Source organism: Ochotona curzoniae, unplaced genomic scaffold (assembly GCF_017591425.1).
Source record: "Ochotona curzoniae isolate NIBS_2020 unplaced genomic scaffold, NIBS_Ocur_1.0 contig_3819, whole genome shotgun sequence".
Classification (NCBI taxonomy): Eukaryota; Metazoa; Chordata; class Mammalia; order Lagomorpha; family Ochotonidae; genus Ochotona; species Ochotona curzoniae.
In genome coordinates this window covers 11,185,861-11,206,810 of record NW_024466004.1, presented here as the reverse complement: position 1 = coordinate 11,206,810, position 20,950 = coordinate 11,185,861, and the positions used below count along the sequence as shown (strand labels likewise).

General features: G+C 40.7%; 2 protein-coding genes across 6 annotated transcripts in view; one reads left to right on the top strand and one right to left on the bottom strand.

The window, feature by feature from the left end:
• The window catches only part of SLC25A27 (solute carrier family 25 member 27), a 29,872-nt gene extending 12,320 nt beyond the window's left edge, over nt 1-17,552 (bottom strand). For all 3 annotated transcript variants that reach the window (XM_040983503.1, XM_040983504.1, XM_040983505.1), the window contains exons 1-4: nt 17,240-17,552; nt 14,517-14,708; nt 12,860-12,944; nt 2,034-2,156 (exon numbers count right to left, since the gene is read on the bottom strand). In XM_040983503.1, coding sequence (XP_040839437.1) covers nt 2,034-2,156; nt 12,860-12,944; nt 14,517-14,708; nt 17,240-17,342 — 503 coding nt within the window. In that variant the 5' untranslated portion in view covers nt 17,343-17,552. The remainder of the gene's footprint in view (nt 1-2,033; nt 2,157-12,859; nt 12,945-14,516; nt 14,709-17,239) is intronic.
• Nucleotides 17,553-17,828: 276 nt separating this feature from the next.
• LOC121158635 (24-hydroxycholesterol 7-alpha-hydroxylase) overlaps nt 17,829-20,950 on the top strand; it is an 81,659-nt gene continuing 78,537 nt past the window's right edge. For all 3 annotated transcript variants that reach the window (XM_040983499.1, XM_040983500.1, XM_040983498.1), the window contains exon 1: nt 17,829-18,160. In XM_040983499.1, coding sequence (XP_040839433.1) covers nt 17,969-18,160 — 192 coding nt within the window. In that variant the 5' untranslated portion in view covers nt 17,829-17,968. The remainder of the gene's footprint in view (nt 18,161-20,950) is intronic.

Below are 20,950 nucleotides of genomic sequence, written 5' to 3'. Positions count from 1 at the left end.
GAGCTAGGAACTTCCTCTGGTTTCCCACATGGGTACAGTGTCCCAAGGCGTTGGCTGTCCTTGACTGTTTTCCCAGGCCACAAGCAGGGAGCTGGATGGGAAGTGGGGCTGTTAGGATTAGAACCCGCACCATATGGGATCCCAGTGTGTTCAAGGCGAGGCCTTTAGCCACTATGCTAGGCCACCATGCCCAGCACAGTAAGAATTTAAGTAACTGGGTTCTTACGACTTTCATGAATGAGTTGCACTGAATTTCCTAGCTTTTGACTTTGGCCCTGGCCCAGACTTAACTATTGTGGGCTCGTGGGGAATGAGCTAGCAGAGGGAGGTCTTTTTGTCTTCATGTTTTTCTCTCTGGACTCATACAATCTCATAGAAACAACGATATATTAAGATAAAAATGTAGGAAGGACAATCTAATGTGAGTTTCTGAAACTGAACAATTGTAACTTTATGAAAATTCACTGGCCTATCCATATTTTGATTTTTTTATAGACATGAAAAAAACAGTACTAAAACATGAACTAATTATGGAAGCCTTTTGGTTTTGCATAGTCAGAAAAACTAGAATCAGATGCCCACCTTTTCCACTCACTAGCTGTGTGATGCTTACTTGGGCAATGAACTGTGTGACTTCAACCAAAGAGATAATATAATGTATTAATTAAACATGTGTAATTGCTATTATGCTATTTAAAGTTATGATTAAAAAATGATGATCACTGTACCTAAGCTAATTTATCACTTATGGAGCACCAGACACTCTATATATCAAAGAAATACAATCATGCAGGAAAACCTATAAGGTATGCATTTTTATGTTAATTTACATTTGAGAAAACTGAATCTTAGAATGTCCCAATCACTTGATTATAATTACATAGCTAAGATGGGGTCAAGTCTGGCTCTGACCCCCAAGCTTTGGGATTCCAGGGTTCTACTACAGTCTCTGCTACAGCATTCACTTCAGTCAAACCAGAAATTTCCAGTGAAGAAGAGGGGGAAACTGATCTCTGGGAGGTGGGGAGCTTTTCCACACAACTTAGTAATAAGGGGTCATTATAAGACAAAATAGAAATTAGGGTTATATAAATCCATGGGCCCTTTTCTCCTCCAAGTTCTCTCTCCATTTGTTGAAGGCTGAAAGAGGGTCTGTGCTTCAGCAGCCCTAACTTATCTTCCAGAATCACCAGGAGAAGGGGAGTGGAGGGCAGCAGCCTGTAGTGAACTGAAATTGGAAATGTCTGGTTTGACTGAAGTGAATGCTATAGAGCTGGAGTGTCCCGAGGAGCAGGTGCCTTCACTCTCAGCCTGAGTCATCCAGAGCTGTCCCTACTTCCTGCAAGAGGCTCATCCAACTGTAAGATTCCATTCCTTAGCAATGGAATATCAAAGAAATGATATTTTAATAAATTACTGAAAATAAACTCCAAGAAAGGCAGACTTCACTAATAGAGAATCATGTGATGTGAGGATTTATATCACAAATACATCATAGAATCTTCCTTAAAATTGTGTAGAGAGGGCCTCAAATTATAGGAGTAATGAGATTAGATGAGGAAGTGAGAATATGTCACAAGTTTGACATTGCCACACACCTTCTATCTGAGAAAAAGGAAAAGGACTCAAGGTTGCTTGAGCCAGGCATATCAGCAACTGCAAAAACTGAGAGTGTCCTCTTTAAAGACAAAAACCCAAAGACCAGAAATATTAAGCGACTTCCCCAACACCAACCTATAATGGGGAAATAGAAGGATATATATTGGGGAAAATGTTCGTGACAAATTATATAAACCTATAATAGAGGCTATGTCTGTCTTGGCTGAGAAAAGTTTTACACACATACAATTTGTCTGGAAGGGAATCTCAGCATGCCAAGAAAAGATCCAACTGAGTTCTTCATGACACAATTTCCAAATCTAACAGTCAGTGTTAGTATCTTCACTGAATAGTGGATTACAAAAATGGTAAGTCCATCAGATATGATGGTGGTACAGGGAATAAAATAGGTCTCAGTTAACTGGAGAACTTACCGCAGTGGTTTTCCTTCAAGCTTTCTTTTTCCTTCCATCTGCATCTGAACTTTCACTAGGTCAGTTGGGTTGGCTAAAAATTGGCCAATAACACCAGCCATCATTCCTCCAATGACTGACTTCCTAATTGTAAAAAGAGACACAATTTAAAAAGTTGCCCAATAATTTCGCAAATTTTATGCTGAACCAACATCCAGCTGGTACAAGCCCTGGGTATGAGATTTAAAGGCAAAGTGAAGGATACACCTGGATAGATCAGAGAGGAAAGTAGACCATTTGGCCCTTTACTGATGGGAAAGTTAAAGAACCACGAGATGTTCTCTAACTCTCTTTGAAGTTGTGGGCTTTCCATGGTTCAAAAATCCAAAGAAAGAGCAGTTACTTCAAAGACATAAATAATATCTGAACTTAGAATTTAAGTGCGGTTTAATTCCAACTAAAAGGAAAAAGAAATGGTCGTGATGAGTTTAACAGACAAAGCCTGGTGAGACACATTTTAAAAATAACTTCATTAATAGGTTTGTTGGAAAGTATGGCCCTCTTTGGGAAAAAAAAAAAAAAAACTCTTTGCATTCCTAGGAACTTATTCTTCTCTCCTAGATCAATGAGTGAGCAAGACTAGATTATGAACTTATCCTCTTCTCTCCAGTCCTGGGGTCTTTTCATTAGATTATATTTGCCTTTTGCCTAGGTTATTCTAACAGTCTCTCTGGGGAGAAGCATTTCCTTTCTCCTTATCTGAAAGTGATCTGGAGAGGTATAAATAGATGTAAATACAGAGTCCTCTGACCCTATTCTTAACTCTCCTTGCTGAAATAAACACAGCGACTTATTTCTAATATGCCTCCACAGACATAACAATAATTCATTTACTGAATGCTTATTCTATAGCAGACAACTCTTCTGAACACTTAAAAAGTATGACTCATGGGGCTGACAGTATGGTATAGTAGGTTAAGTGCTGCTTGGGATGCCAGCATCCCATTATGGAGTGCTGAATCAAGTCTTGGATGCCCTTAGCTGACCCACCTTGCTACTAATGAGCCTGAGGAGGCAGCTGAGGACAGCTCAAGTGCCTGGGTACCTGTCAGTCAAGTAGGAGACCCAGATGGAGTGCCAAACTCTTGGCTGCAGTCTGGCACAGTCCTGGCTGTTGCGGGCATTTGGGAAGTAAGTGAATCAGAGAATGGAAGACCTGCTTCTGTCTCTCATTCTTTCTCTGTCATTCATTCCATTTGAATGAGTGGATATATAGTTAAAAAGCAAAATTACAACTATGATTTAATTGCCCTGTCAACAATCTGACAAATGTTACTGTCATTTTCTCTTTACACATGAGGAAGCCAGAGAAGATTGCAGTTAAATGACAACACAAATTACACAACTTGTGACTGCTCGTCAAGATGTAAATCCCGTCTGAGCGTACTGTCCCTCATCCTCAACACTAGCTAGAGTTGATGGCTTACACATACATAAGCCTATCTGTTTTTCCTTTTTAAAGCCTATTCCTTTATAAAAAGCACAAATTTTGAATGTCAAGTTGTATAGTGTTTTGGACTTGTTGTTTTGTCTCTATCAGCATACCCTAAAGGTTATCCCATCAGAACATATAAAGTTGTCTCATTTCTTAAAAATATCTTCCGTAACATTTCATACCACACTTTAATTGCTAAATCGTATAAATTTGAATATTTGTAAGATTGTGCAATTGTTTTACATACTGTTCACATCAACCAATCACCTATGTGAGTGCCCACTTTCCCTACATAATGACATAAATAGTACACCAGTAATTTCCTTTTCCTTTTTGGAAATACTGTTAGAACTCTCTTCTCTGTACTCTACATGTAATCCCAGTTGGTCATGCATGTGCTATTGTGAGCTGCATGATGGCAGGACTCTGTCTCTTTCCTTAATATAACCTCAGTAGTAAGTACAAAATTGGTACACCATAAATCATTTAAGTAATACCTAGTGACTGAATTGTCCTGAGGGGTCAAGAGGATACCAAACAAACATCCCAAAAATTGACTTTGTGATGCAGTATTTCCTTGGAACTCTTTAGCTAGATCCTTTCCTTCAGGAAGAAATTCCAAAAGGCAAGGACTATTAACCTTTTATTCCATCACTAATTCTGGGAAAACAAGTAGTATTGCTTATTTTAAAAAAACAGGACCAAGAGATTTCGCTTTTAAGAGAAGTTCTATTTACTGCCTTTGACAGTTATGATTGGTAATTATTTTTAAGCAAGAAATAATATTATATACAACTTTCCATATTATTCATATAAGACTTTATTCTTTCAATAACTGTATTATGCTTTTCTGTATAGATGTAATTTCTTTAACTACTCCTGAGTTGATAGTTATTTAGACTTTTTAAAGCTGCTATTATCAACATGATTACACTAGTATCTGAGTGTGTATTTCTGCATAAGTACAACTGCTTCTGAATGATAATCCTAAGGAGGGAACAGGATCAAAACACTGTATACTTAAAAAATTTACCAGGTAATTTATACTCCAGAAGAGCTGTGGTAACTTACATGACCAAAAATACCTTAAAGACAATTTTTTTTTCAAAGATTTATTTATTTTATTGGAAACACAGACTGTACAGATAGGAGAAACAGAAAGATCTTCTGTCTGCTGATCACTCCCCAAATGGCTGCAACGGCCAGAGCTGAGCTGATTGGAAGCCAGGTACCAGGAGCTTCTTCTAGGGTTCCCACATGGGTGCAGAGTCCCAAGGCTTTGGAGCATCCTTGACTGCTATCCCAGGCCACAGGCAGGGAACTGGATGATAAGTGGAGCAGCTGGGATATGAATCGGCATCCATATGGGATTCTGGAGCATGCAAGGCAACACAGGGGAAAAGGGTGTGCACCTAGATTTTTGTTCAAATGTATTGACCTGTAGAAGTTTTGTTTTGGGGCCCAGCACAGTAGCCTAGTGGCTAAAGTCCTTACCTTGCATGTGCCAAGATCCCATATGGGTTCCACTTTTGTGTACCTTGAACAAACTGCTCCACTTTCCTTCCTATCAGTATTTTCAACTGTAGAAGTAATCACAACCATCATTAATTTTGAGCCATTTCTCTGACTTTAAACCCCAGATATCCTCAACAGAAAAAGGGTTTAAAAATGTGCTCTGTAAGAATTCTTTGAATCTTAAAATAGTAAATGGTATTGAGTAGACTACTACACATAACTGATATAAATGTACACTATATATACTTATATATCTATATGTCAAGCAGGTATATTCCTGCTTCAAGAAGTTTACAGATAAAAAAAAACAGAAGTGAAAAGTTAATTTTGGTGCAAACATTCTGAAATCCATACTTTTTTGATGACATACAATTTCTATGACCCTTTTGAAGATGCCTTATCTATAAAGTGTTCAAATATTTTTACATCAAAATAAATTATTTTAAATCAATTTTCCATGATTTGTTTTTTCTTACATATGCTCACCGAGTAATTTTATTAAGCACTCACTATTAGGTGGCTACTTAAAGCCCTAGAGATACAACAAACAAAAGTAGGACTCTTCTAGAAGACATCATTTCTTTTGCAATGGAATGTAAAAGGACCAGAAATATAGAATAACCAAGATGTAACTATGCATCAAGAAACATCAAAACGTGTCCTTTGCATTTTTGGATTTTCTTTTTATCTCCCCATAATAAAATCATCAATATTCTTCCTTGTTAACAAACTCATCTTTAATGTGAGATTTGAAGTGGAAAGTGCTTGACCTAACCCTCCCTATCCTGTTATTTTTATAGGCCAATACATCACCACACCCCACTCCCAAATCTAAACAAGCAAGTGGTGTTAAACTTAGATACATGAAGCAGAACTCACCAGTGAGCCTGTGAACTGCATGAGGGCATGGCCTTCTTCATCTCATTTATCTCAGGTGCCTGGCACATAAGTGCTAAGTAGGGACTGTATAAATATCTTCTACTCTATCAGTGGACAGGAAATAAGCTCAACATTTACTCTAAAAGATTATGTAGGAGAGACTGGGAAGATGGCCAACATAGGAGGAAGGCTGTAAGGGAGAGCCCAGTGAGAGAGGGATAGAACACTACAGAAGCAGCAAAGAGGAACAGCAAAGAGCCGCAGGGAGACGTGCGTGAAGTTCCCCGGACAGTGTGGAGCCAAAAAGATCCATACAACTCAGAAGAACAATGAGAACAAAACAAAACAAAACAAAAGGCAGGGAAGACAGTGTCCCGCTCCAGACCTGCTGAGTCACCCTTAAGGGCAGCCGACAAGAGACGCAGCCGACCCAGAGACAAGGAAGCCTGGAGGGATTGTCACTGGCAAAGGTCTTCAACAGCAGCAGAGGCAGACTGCAACAGCCTGAGGTTCGGGTGAGCTGGAGAAGGGTTAACAGCTTCTGGAGCCCACCCTCCAGGGGCAGGCACAAAGCCTGAGCCTCTTGGGTGCTCCTCTCACCCCCCTTCCCGCAGAGGTTCCAGCTTCTGAGGACACAGGGCAAGTGCCTTGAAACTGCCGAATCTGTGCCTTGGAGGTGGCGCACAGTAGTCCTGTGTGCTGAGAAGGCACAAAGAAAGTGCCCTGAATATTCCCCCGCGGTGTGGGCCAGTGCATCTCTGTGCAGAAACTACCAGAGTGTCTGGAATCCCCCCACACCCTGATATCCTGTGGGTGGGCGGCACACCAGGAGGGCTTTGAACACCTCGCCAGGATGTGCAGTCCCGCCGCGCAGAAGCCTCCTACACAGAGCACCTGGCCAACCACTTGCCGCGCAGTTCTGTGCGCAGGGGATACACCAGGAGGGCTCTGAACACCCCCACACCACGCATGGTGGAACTGCTGCGCAGGAGCCACGCCCAGAAAGTGCCTCACCCACAGTCCCGTGTGTTGGTGACACACCAGGTGGGCTCTGAAAAACCCTGCAGTCCCTGGGCACTGAGGACACACCAAGAAAGTGCATAAAATCTTCCAAGTCCTGTAGATTCCCATGCAGGGGGCGCACCCAGAGAGCGCCTTCATCCCTCCACGCCCTGGGGTGTCACACCTGTAGAGGAGGTGCCCAGAGTGTGCCTGGAATCCACAGGGCCCCCAAGGTGGTGCCCTACAGTCCCGGGCACTGAGGACGCACCAAAAGTGCCTTGAAAATTCCCATGCCTTGCAACTCCACACCTGCAGGCTCCAATCTCTATAGGAAAGCGCTTGAAGCCCCCTGGACACATGGGTTCTTTGGCCTCTCCAAAAATACATCAATGCAATGGGAAGAACTATCAGAAAAAGTTGTGCTCCAGATGAAAGAGCCAGCACCCCAACAAATAAGGGCCAAAAGCCATTATCAATATCAGAGATGCGAGATGAAGACATGGAAGATTTACCAGACAAGGAATTTAAAAAAATAATGCTAAAATTTGTCAGAGATGATGAGAAGAAGTGGGAAGACTTCAAGAACCACATAGTTACCGAAATACAACAAGTCAAAACCAAAATGGCTGACCTGGAACTCAAAATTGAAAGTCTGACCAACAGAATAAATAGGGCAGGGGAAAGGATCTCTGAAACGGAAGACACACAAAATGAAGATACCCAGCTAGTTAAACAGCTGGAGACAAGCCTCAGCAAAGCTAATAAAATGATACAAGAAATGAAAGATCACCTTAGAAAATCAAATATTCGGATCATGGGCCTTTCCAAAGGAGTAGAAAGAGAATCAGGAATGCAGACGGTGCTCGACGAAATTATACAGGAAAACTTCCAAAACACTTGGAACATGAATCCAGCCCGCATACAGGATGGACAGAGAACTCCCAACAGACACGATCCAAAGAGATCTTCACCCAGACACATGGTGCTCAAGTTCTACTCCAACGAAGACAAAGAAAGAATCCTGAGACAAGTATGAAGCAGAGAAAAGATCACATACAGGGGAAAACCAATCAGAATCACTGCTGACTTCTCCAAAGAGACCCTACAAGCAAGGAGAGAATGGACAAAGATCTTCCAAGTCCTGAAACAAAACAACTGTCAACCAAGAATAATGTACCCAGCAAAGATCTCATTTGTATATGAAAATGAAATCAGATACTTCCATAGCAAAGAAAAACTAGAATATGCCAACACAAAATCAGCTCTGCGAAATCTCCTTAGAAATGAGCTAATCCCAGGAAAAAAGGAGGCAAACCACAAACAAAGATGGCAAACAGGAAGGTCTCCAAACTAAAGCCCACACAAAGAAGGGCAATTACACAGATAACACACACAAAACACAATCGCATGGCAGGGCAAAATTGCAACCTCTCAATTTTAACTCTCAACACAAATGGTCTAAATTCACCAATCAAAAGACAGAGATTAATAGAATGGATCATCAAACAAGACCCAACCATCTGTTGCCTACAAGAAACGCATCTAACCGGAAAGGATGCAAAGAAACTGAAAGTGAAGGGATGGAAAAAGATATTTCACGCCAATAGACGAGAAAAAAAAGCTGGGGTAGCTATCCTAATTTCAGACGAGATAGATTTCATTCTAACTAACATCAAAAGAGACAGGGAAGGCCATTTTATACTGGTGAAAGGAATCCATCAAGAAGCAATCACCATCATTAATGTTTATGCACCGAATCTTAATGCACCTAGTTATGTAAAGCAATTACTTACAGACTTAAGGGAAGACATAGATACCCGCACAATCCTTGTAGGCGATCTCAACACGCCTCTAACATCAATGGACCGGTCTACGAAACAAAAACTCAACAAAGAAACAACAGAGCTCACACAAACAATAGAACAACTGGACTTAGTAGACATATATAGAACTTTTTATCCTAAGGCCACAGACTATACATTCTTCTCAGCGGTGCATGGCACCTTCTCCAGAATCGACCACATGACAGGACATAAAGCGAATCTAAACAACTTCCAAAACATTAGTATCATACCATGTACCCTCTCAGACCACCATGGGATGAAACTGGAAATCAACAACTCAAAACTCCCCAGGAAGTATAGGCACTCTTGGAAATTGAACAATATGCTATTAAACGAACAATGGGTCAGAGAAGAAATTAAAGATGAGATCAAAAAATTTATGGAAACCAATGAAAACTCTGATACAACATTCCAAAACTTGTGGGACACCGCCAAAGCAGTGCTACGAGGTAGATTCATCGCAATCGGAGCCCATGTTAAGGCCCAAGAAAGACGCCAAATACAGGAACTAACCACACACCTCCAGGATCTGGAAAAACAGCAGCAGCAGAGTCCCACGCACAATAGGAAACAAGAAATCATCAAAACAAGGGAGGAGATAAACCAAATAGAAATCAAAAAAACTATACATAAAATCAACAAATCAAAAAGTTGGTTTTTTGAGAAAATAAACAAAATAGACACTCCACTGGCCCGATTGACCAAAAAAAAAAAAAAAAAAAAACAAGAGAAAGTGAGAATCAATAGCATTAAAGATGAAAAAGGCAACATAACAACAGACACTGCAATCATTAAGAAAATAATTAGAAATTACTACAAAGAACTGTACTTCCACAAATTTGAGGACCACCAAGAAATAGAAAAGTTCTTGGACTCCCACCACTTACCAAAACTCAGTCCGGAGGCAACTGCAGAATTAAATAAACCCATAACCGAGGTAGAGATTGAAACAGTCATCAAGGATCTCCCAACGAAAAAAAGCCCAGGCCCAGACGGCTTCACTACAGAATTCTACAAAACATTCCGAACAGAACTAACCCCAATCCTCTACAAGCTCTTCAAAACAATAGAGGAGGAAGCAACCCTTCCAAACTCATTCTATGAAGCCAACATCACCTTAATCCCAAAACCGGGCAGAGAACCGTCAGAGAAGGAAAACTACAGACCTATTTCTCTGATGAACATTGATGCTAAAATTCTCAACAAAATCCTAGCCAATAGAATTCAAAAAATCATCAGACAGATCATTCATCCAGATCAAGTAGGATTCATCCCTGGAATGCAGGGATGGTTCAACATTCGGAAATCCATAAATGTAATACACCACATCCAAAAACTGCAAAACAAGAACCACACAGTAGTATCAATAGACGCAGAAAAAGCTTTCGACAAAATCCAACACCTCTTCATGCTAAAAACTCTAGCCAAGGTAGGCATAGATGGAAAAATCCACAGCATAATCAAAGCAATATATGAAAAACCCAACACCAGTATCATACTGAATGGAGAAAAGCTAGAACCCTTCCCACTGAGATCTGGAACAAGACAAAGATGCCCGCTATCACCACTGCTATTCAACATAGTCCTAGAGGTACTTGCAGAAGCCATAAGAGAAGAAAAAGAAATCAAAGGCATACGAATGGGAAACGAAGAGGTCAAGCTTTCACTATATGCAGATGACATAATCCTGTACATAGAAAAACCAGGAGACTCAATACAGAAACTGCTAGAACTTATACGAGAGTTTGGCAGAGTGGCAGCGTACAAAATTAATGAACGAAAATCAACAGCCATAGAGTACACAAATAGCACCAAGATGGAAAAAGATCTAACCAACAAGATACCATTCAAAATAACAGAGAAAAGTATGAAGTATCTGGGAATAAATCTAACCAAATGTGTAGGAGAGCTATTTGAAGAAAACTACAAACTATTCAAAAAAGAAATTGAACAAGACCTCAAAAGATGGAATAGCATCCCATGCTCCTGGATAGGCAAAATCAGTATCATTAAAATGTCTATACTACCACAAGCAATATATATTTTCAACGTAATTCCAATCAAATTGCCCAAAACATTCTTCACGGAACTCGATACAATGATTCAAAAGTTCATCTGGAAGCACAAAAAACCAGGAATAGCTAGAACCATCCTGAAGAACAAGAGGTTAGCAGGGGGAGTCACAGTTCCGGACCTCTGGACATACTATAAAGCAGAGGTTATCAAAACAGCCTGGTACTGGCACAAAGATAGAGAGGAAGATCAATGGAATAGAATAGAAGCACCAAAAGAGAACCCACACAGATACAGCCAATTGACCTTTGACAAAAAGACCAACGACAGTCCAAGCAAATGGGAAGGCCTCTTCAGTAAATGTTGTTGGGACAACTGGCTGATAGCCTGCAGAAACAAAAAGATAGACCCACATCTATCACCACACACTAAGATCCAATCTACATGGATAAAAGACCTAAACCTACATCCAGAAACCTTCAAATTCTTGCAAGAAAATGTAGGAAATACCCTGGGCTGCAGATTGGTACAGCCTTTATGGAAATCAGTATAGAGAACACTTGAACAACTCAAAATCTACATACCATATGACCCAGCAATAGCACTCCTAGGAATATATCCAAAACACCTGTTTCACGACAAACCAACATGCACCCCTATGTTCATAGCAGCACAATCAGTAATTGGAAAAACATGGAAGCAACCGAAATGCCCATCAGCAGAAGATTGGATAAGAAAGCTTTGGTTCATCTACTCCATGGAATACTACTCAGCTATTAAAAAAAACAAAATGCAGTTCTTTGTGGCTAAATGGGCCCAACTGGAAACTATAATGCTAAGGGAAATGAGCGAATCCCAAAAGGTTAGATATCACATGTTTGTCTTAATTTAACCTGTATTTTTTTTCATCCTGTCATTGATACTGTCTCAACACATGTGTTTTGAAAAATTGAACTTGCATTATTTTTAACATATTGTTTACTCAATACTATGTCAATCAATTCCATAACACTATATACTGTTGCTGATGTTTTGTTGGGGCTTTTAACTGACTGGGATTTTACTCTATTAGCTTTGCCTTCAGACCACGGAAGGCCTCCCCAAGAAGCCGTTAAAGTTACCAGGACAATAAGATGCTGGACTCAATTCTGGGTATGTGCTTGCAATGAAGGAATCTCAACTGACCTTGAACTGTGGTTATGCACCATGGGGAGAGGGTTGTGGGAGGAGCAGGGGAAATCCAAGCACCTATAAAACTGTATCACATAATACAATGTTATTAACAATAAAAAAAAAAGATTATTTAAAAGCTGTCATCAGAGCTATTCCACCACCTCTCAGGTTATATAAAAGCATCTGGAAAGCTGGAAGGGCCTCTCAAGATGTTTTCCTTCACAAATCTCCACAGTAAAAATGAGAGGAGTCATGAATACTGTTCCTAGTTTCCTGAGACGAACCTAGGGTGAGGACTGTCATCACATCTGAAATATTTTAACAAAGGCCTCAGGTAATTGTTAATAACATTCTTCCAGGTTCTCTTTGCGGCACAGGAGATTTCAAAAATGTGACGTCATGCCATCGGCTAGGTTTCTCCAACACAGTTAAGTCAATTAGGACGGAGCTCTGTTAGTGACAAAGCGTGCTGTTTTCCTGCTTGGTGGTTGCTGTCTGGCACTGAGGAGCCTTGCAGATGGTGGTACTCAGTCTGCACACTGCATGTGTACTTCGCTGTGCTACTGCAGCTGTTCCTGCTTCAGAGGCAGGGCTGGGAGGGGAGTGGTGCCACCGCGTGTGTTGAAATGTCCGTAAGACACTGTCCAGCTCTTTGGCCTTCTGCTAAAATTTAGAAGTTCACACACTTTGGAAGTTCACTTTCAGGTTTGGTGATAATTAGCCTTTTCCCCCTCTTTCTGTTTTGAGCTGTAACCTTCCCGAGGTATGTAGGTACAAAATTCTGGATGATATATAGTAAATGATCAGTTATATGGATTTATATTATGATTGCTTTGTTAAGCCTATACCTTAAGGTGATGTTAGCACAGATGTACAACATCACACAAATCAGGGCAGTAGTATGTTATCTTCAAAAGAACACTTACCAAAGGGGATAATGCTTATCTTCACCTTTACCAAATACAACCTCTCGGAGATGTTCATATGTGACCATTCGGCCTCCAGAGTACACTGTATAAGAACGATCATTAAAAAAAATAGATTCAGTGTATATTAGAGAAAAGGGCACTGTGACCTGGCTTTCAAACTCTAAGGCTCCTGACAGGGGCTTATTGGTGTTTCCCCCAACAGGGCAGGTCCTTTGAAGTCACAGGACTTCTTAATTGCTAATGGATCCCCTGCTCAGTTTTGCTAATTCTTCCTACTCTTTAAAGCCTCAATGAAAAGAACATGCTGTACAGAACATGCTCCCTGATCTTTTCCTATCTCCAGGCTAACACTGCAGATATCTAAAATAGCCAGCATCCTGTTGGGCAAATACTGTATTTTTTCTTATCTTCCCATCAGACTGAATTTATCAAAGTAGACTGTGTGCATTTTTAGTACATCAAACTAGTACACAGCATGGCACAACCAAATATTTATATTGTAGTGCCTGTATTATTTCCTTTTTTTCAGTTGGATGTCAAACATGGAATATGGCCTAACTATTAAACAATAAATAGTGGTTTAAAAAAAAAACTCAAGTAGAAAGAAGTGAGACTCAAAAAATAAGAGGACACAAAGATTTTTAAAACAATTTAAATCAGCATATGCTATCCCTTTATAAAACATCTCTTGATATACAAGATGCTTGATGAAATACTGTAAGAAAATTTAAAAAAAAATAGATGAAATACAGAAAATCTAACAGTCTCTCAGCAAAAAGAGAGTACCTGAGCAGTCTACTCAGGTTTATCTATCTCAAGAAGTAAGTCTTTAAAATTAAGCCCACAAGTGTTATACCTGGACACTTTTCTGATCAAGGGCCCCCCTCATGAGGGTTCTAGAGAAGAGAAACACACACACAGACCACCTAATAACTGTCCTTTTTACTTGTACTGCTTTGAAAGCAGAGAAGTGTTTTCACTGGCACTGTTATTTCCATCTCCCTTCACTAATGACTAACAGCTCATGCATTAGGTAGCTTGGGCAAACAAAGCACAATGCACTTAGTCTGCTCTTCCTTGTGGTATTACCAGGATTGATTTAGGCAGAGATCCCTGTTCCTTTTTGGAATAGCTTCTTCTCTGCCACCTGGGACTGAGATGCCTATGATACGGTACTGTGGTAATGTTTTAATTTTCAAAGCACATGAAAAAACGAAATCCTGTTTATAAACCTTACAAAAACCTTGTGTTAGGAAAAAAATTTAAACCTGCAAAACCAGGGAAAATAATCTAAGGCAGCGTCAATTCCTGTATATGTATAATTGAAATTTATTTGCTAACATCCTTGCTACAGGTGCTTTGATTTCCTTTGTTAACCATATTATAGTACTATTTATTTTACAGTACTTTACAGATATCACGATGGTTGATCTGAAAACACTTCTGTGTGAATTTCAAAATATTTAGTATAGTAACTTCCTAACAGAATTGTTGGATGATATTTTTCTAAATTTCTTAAAAAATTAAATGTTCATGTACCATATGTCTGAGACACAAAAACCTAACTGGCTTCTGGGACAAAGTGAAATAGAAAAGTAGAGTCTACACATATGACACTCAGAGCCAACTTACCAGCTGGGCTCAAGATAAATACCTACGTGTCTGTAAATGGCAGGCGTCACTCCTTGCCAAAGCTTCAGAAAGCCTTCCTCTTGGATGATCCCTAGGGCTGTGCGCACCATGCCCCTATAGGGGACAGAGCCTCTCGCACCTTCTCCCAACCGAGCAAGAGCAGCTTCTCCTTGCATTTGGAGTCGAGTTTTTGTGAGATCAAGGGGAAAAGTTGCTAACAAAAAGAAAAACAAATGAAAGGAAGAGCCCACAATATTTACAAAAACAAGCAAAAATCACCCTGAAATCATGGCACTAAAATTTCCCCAAGATGAAAGTTCCAAATTCTAGGATATATCAGTCAGCATGGGTAAACTTTAAAGATTACTGATTTCCTAGCCTCCTGCCTAGGGATTCTAATTCAGTAGTTGACAATTAGCTGATCCTCACATACTCCTAAACAGAAAAACAACCAGAGCCATTTATTCCAGATCACCGATAAAAAGAAAGTTTAAAAGAAACAATTCTTTATTTTGCTTTCAGCAATTCAATCCAAAATCTACTTTTGTTCTCAATTTTTGCTTTCCAGCAAAAATAAAGTATCCAGATATATTGTGCGACATTATTTTCTGACTGCAGCCTTCACTGTTCAAGACCTACCATGACTTTAGAATACTATACCATATATTACCCACCGCAGTAAGCACGGACAGAAGGTGAATTCTCTTACTTCCTGAGGGGTTTCCATGCAGATGAATCGTCATCCTGCCATCTGAGGTACTAAACACGTGATGGAGTTTATCACGTCATTTTTTACGCACAAGACTGCCATACTTAGTATTCTTTCATTTAGTGTACATATTGATTTGTTATTCCTGGACTGAGACCCACTTGTGACCTTGTTGACAAGTACTAACTATACATTTGTAGAGAAATGTTCTGTTGCTATTCTGAATTGCAGATACACCTTTTACTGTACCAGAGCTAAAGGAATTAGCCTACATATGGAAAATCAAATCACAACTTTATATCTATAATGTCCTTAATAACCTAAATAACCTCCAAGCAAGATCAATGAGCACTACCTAATACGGAACCCTAAGGATGCCTACTCCTTAAAACAAAATAAGAATGCGAAGAAGGCAAGAGAATATTAAATCGTAGCTTTGAGCTCTGGAAAAGTCATTATCTTGCTGATAGTTTTCCCTAAAAAGAGAAGCAGCTTTCATATTGAGACTATTAATCAATGTATTATGGACACGGACTCAGTCTTAGGAAACAAGAGCTTCTAGGTAAGCCTGTCCTATGTTTCTCCAAGTAGTTTTTCTTTTCTTGTTGGTTCTATGGGTAGTAATTTAGGTTCTGAACCTGGATTTCTACTTGAAGCCATCCCCTTTTCTGAAACCCCTGCTCTTCCCCACATACCCGTTTCAATGCATTTTTTTTTTTTTTTTTTTTTTTACAGTAGAAACGGACCATTGAATCACAAGGGGAAACATCAGTCCCGAACAAAACCCAGGACACAGAGCTCAGCATTCAGCAATCTGCTCTGGAGCCGCTTTAAAAGCTAATGGGTTTCAGCAAGAACATGAAAAGCAAAAATTCTCCATCAGATCGGAGAGGAGACAGGAAATAAAACACGGAGAGGTCAAATGGCAAAGATGGAAGGGTACAATGGACAAAACATACCACCTGCCGGCAACGCTGGACAAACAAAACAAATTTATTTTAGAACAGGATACAATAATGTTTACAAATGGTCAATGCATCAAAGCTGTTTCATCCAAAAAAAAGAAATGAAAAGAAGTAAGGAAGGGTAAAGAGAGAGGGAGGGCAAAAGAGGGGAGGGGGAGAGGGAGAGAGAGAGAGAAAGAAAAGGCAATCTTAAAATATATAATAAAGGGTTCTCCAGGCGCTCCAGCCTAAAGCTATGGAAGAAACATCACCTGTGCATGCGGGGCCTACAGAGCCAGTCAAGGGCCTCTTAAAGTCTCCTCTGACTCACTCAGGCAGCAAGTGCGTTCTATGCTCATTCTATGCTACCAAATAATACTTTCACTGTAATAAGCAGCACATCATGTCTCCCCACCAGCTGGTAAGAACGTCAGAACTGGGTCTTTTCCACTGTTCCAGCCACGGCCTTACTACTGTGACAATTACAATCACGTCCTAATTAACAGGTGCCCTACCTTGGAGCTAACGTTTACATATTACGGATTTTTCAGGACCCTCCGAGCTAAACACGGTACAGCTTAGTTACACTCAAAAGAGGTCAATTCCTTGGAAAATGCTGGGCGACAGGTTAATCAGGGAAGTCCCACAAAGTCCCACAAGGTGTGTCCGCAACTTTGGACCCCAAAGACAAGGAAGGACACACAGACTGTGGAAGAACAGAAATCTCAAACAGAGCCGCCCACTCAACAAGCATGGGGAGGGGGTGGTCTACGGTCGCAAAAGGCAAAATGATTTGCCACAGCTCACAATGCTTCTCAAAGTGCACAGGGAGTCAGCGCATCTCTGAGTGAGGAGGGAGACAGCCACAGCCTCCTCCCGGTCCCCAAGCCGGCCTTGCCCCTCATCCTGACGCATCCACCCGGCAGCCCTGGAATCCGAGGGGCGCGCCTCACCCCGACCGGCGGCCTTGGTAGCCGAGGGGCGCCCCTCACCCCGACCCCTCAGCCGGGACGCCGCCCGAGCCTCCCAGCCCCAGCGCCGAGCCATCGCCACCCCTGGCCCCGGAGGCCCGAGGCGTGGGCGGCCGGGTACCTAGCTCGGCCACGGTCGCTGCGCAGCCCGACAGCAGGAACTTGCTGGCCCGGGGCCATCTCTGAGCGAGCGGCAGCTTCTCCTCATCCTCCGGGACGGACATTCAGCGGCCGGACAGGACGACCATGCACGCTTTCTCGCCAGTGCACCGCGCCGCGGCTGGCCTGCCACCCTGCCAGGGCGGCCCCCTCTCAACAGACAAATGGCTGGGCGGGGACCATTCCCCTAGCTCGGCCGTGCGAACTCGCAACCTCCTTAGCAGCTCCAGGCTTGAGTGGTCCAGCGTCCTGCGGTACCACACAGCCCAACAACAAACAAACCAAAAACCCCAAAGGAAAATTAAATAAATAAATAAATAAATAAATAAAAATTCTCCTCAAAGCGAAACCGAAGAGGCTTCTGGGAAATGTAGTCCACTGGCCTCGGCCGGCTACCCTGACTGGCCAGAGACCAGGCGCCCGCCTCGCCGCGAGGCGACAGAGCGCGTCGCGCCCATTGGCTCCTGCGGGTCCCAGCGCCGTATTGTTTTTTTTTTTTCTCAAGTGGTGACTGGAAGGAGAGAGGTTTTAGGTGGGAGGTGGCGATGATGCAAAAGTCACTCAAAACTTGGGACCAGAAAAGGACTTGCAGTTACAAAAGAAAAGTAGCTGCGAAAAGAGCTGCCGAGAAGTCGGCAAGAAGGAAGTACCTGGCCGCAGGACTTTTACCGACTTTTCAGATATTTGAAAGATGCTGGATAAAAATATGGAATTGATTTTCCCAACAGTGATTCTGTTCCTAGTTTTTGTTATCCTTTTCTCATTCCTAAAGAGGAAGAAGTCGCGCAGGCCCCCGTGCATCAAGGGCTGGATACCTTGGTTCGGTGCCGGCTATGAGTTTGGGAGAGCCCCTCTCGAGTTTATAGAGACTGCGAAAACCAAGGTATGTGGTTACGGCCGGCGGCATTGCTAGAGGAGATGGTGTCTCCTGGTACGTTCTTCTTTTGGCTCTCAGTTGCAGTGTGAGAACACGGGAAATGTTCTGGCTTCCCACAGTTGAAATCTGGAAATTAGTTCTTGTGTTAAGCCCCTGTCCCACGCAAGGCTGTGCGAAAGGAATGCGGTACAATACAGCTCTCACCTGCCTCTGTGGAAGAGCTTTTAAGGCTGGTACTTTATCTTAGTTATATTCCAGGAGTATCCCATATTAAATAAATGGTCGTAATGTTTGGCAAAGACAGTACAATTTAAGTTTGTGAGCATGAGTATCAAATTCATATCCAGTTGCAGTTGCCACCAGACTAGCTAGCTGCTTACTGTGCAAGCTGTTATCAAAGTTGATCTTTGCAAGTTTAGTCCACTCTGGTGGTGTTATTTGACGATGAGTTTTGATTTCACCACACACACAAGAGATTAATAATCCTTGTAGTTGTAGCAGATGTTTTTAATCCCGAGAGTATCTTTCAAATGTCAAAATACTTTCAGAAATAAACTATTGTTCAGCCTTTTTATTTTCAGTCAGTCACCAAGATTTTACAGTTTCACGGTCTAATTATTGGTGTGACACTAGTCACCATCGCTGTTATGAGTAAGAATACTTTCAGTAGTGACCCGTTCTGAACCATATGGGCTCTTAACTGTCTAGCCCAGCTTACAGAATCATTTTCTGTATAGCAGCATCTCATTCAAAATCTCTGACTGTAGTATAAGATTTGAAAAACTTCTTGGAAAACTGGATTTAAAAATTAATTTTTCTTCCTTACAAAGATGTTTGAAGCCCATTGTTTTCAGAATATGCCTTTTCATGAGCTTTCTGAATCTCCTTGAATGTATAAATGTTTTTAAATGAACCAAAATAAATTTATCTTTTAGTGACTTTTTCTGTGAACCTCTTGAAACATGCTCATGTAATAAAAAAGAATTGGAGAATTAGAATCAAAATTAAATTAGTTCAGAATGTCACACCAGCAATAAACACTATACAAATATAGTGCATATTATTTTGACACTTTTCTCTGTATTTACATATTATTTAGTAAGTAACAATGGGAGAACATTGTAATAATATTTTGTACTTTTGCACAAAAATTGCATTCTATACTTAATGTGAATAATCCTTTTATTTTGTTAAGTGTTTTTCTAAGTTATTTTTAGTAACTATTCCATCCTATACAGATAGGATAGCTTACTTAAATTTCAATAGTTGCATATACAGTTGTTATCCTATTTTTTCCTTGTTTAGACTGTTTTAATGAGCTTTCTTGTTTCCGTGTGTATGGGTATGTTCATGTGTGTTTGTGTTTGTCTGTGTGTATGTGGTATGTGGTACAGGCATGTGGTCCTACATTGTTATGAGCTGTGGCTTCAGTTGCTCCTGACCCTAGAGAAGCCCAACTGAAAAACTTGTGTTGCAGAACTGATACTTTGTGCCTCATAGTTGGGATAGAGGATTTTGCTTCTAAGTCAAATTAACTTGAGATTGGAAATTCTAGGAGAGTTATTTTAAAGTTGTGATACTGTGGCCCCAGGTTGGCCATCAGTAAATATCAATCATAGGTTATTCACTTGCTGACACATGGAATGATTTTCAAAATAAACTGAGTTGAGATTGAGTATTTTGGAAAATATCAACCAGGCAAACAGCAAACCCCTCCCCCACACAAGGTAAAGTTCTTGACATTAAAATTGCATTAAGAAACAACTTCTGTAATATATTTTCTTGAAAAGCTCCCACTGAAGCCCCAGTACTTGCCATCAATACTTGGCAGCCTTACCTGCATAATGAATCTTGAGTTAAAGTCAGCTTTCACAAGTATTGTTAAGGCCACATCAATTTTCTTTCAGCTGTGACTTACATAGTACACATTTTTCCATGCCTTACTCTCTTTTGTTCTGAGTCTTTGTGTTTTAAGTAAGTCTTCTTGAAAATGAAGAATGTTTAAAGAATATTTGTATCAGTAAGTACTTTTAGTCTTTTGAAGTTTTACTGCAAGAATCTCTCTTCTTGGCCAAATAGGAAAAGCAAAGTGTATCCAGATATCAAATGGCAGAAATCATGGAAATCCCAAACAGTAAAAAGAGTTTGAAAATCAATAAGTTGGTTTTTTTGATAAGTTCAGTAATGTTGACAGACCTCATGCAAGACTGACGAATAGACGGCAAAGACAAATGCATGATCAGTATTTGCAACAAAGCATAGGATGTTGCTGCAGACGCCGGGCAAGGGCAGAGGAGTACTGCGAATAACAGCACTCACATACATTTAACAACTCAGAAAATGAACCAACTCCTAGGAAAACACAACTTACTACAACTGTTTTAACATGAAATAGGTCATCTGTGTGGTTCTGTTTTATCAGGGACATGGGATTTATAATTGAAAATCTCTCTGGGATCTCTAGAACCCAATTGCTACACCAGAGAATGTCACCCAACGTTTAAAAAAGAGCTAGCATTCAGTCCTACACAGTCTCTTCTAGAAAGTAGCTGAGAAAGAAACATGTCTCAGCCTACTTTATGGAACTTTGTTATCTTGATTTTTCTTAAAAAAAAAAGTGAAAAAAGAATAAAGGTAGAGACAGACATTCCTCTGAGTACAGAAGAAAAATACCTAACAGAATATCAACAAGTGAAACTCAATGACATAGAAATAAGTTATTAAGTAAAACTTATTCCAGAGATACAAGTAATAAAATGCTTGAGTAAGAGCCAGGCAGTCAGTGTAAGCCACCGG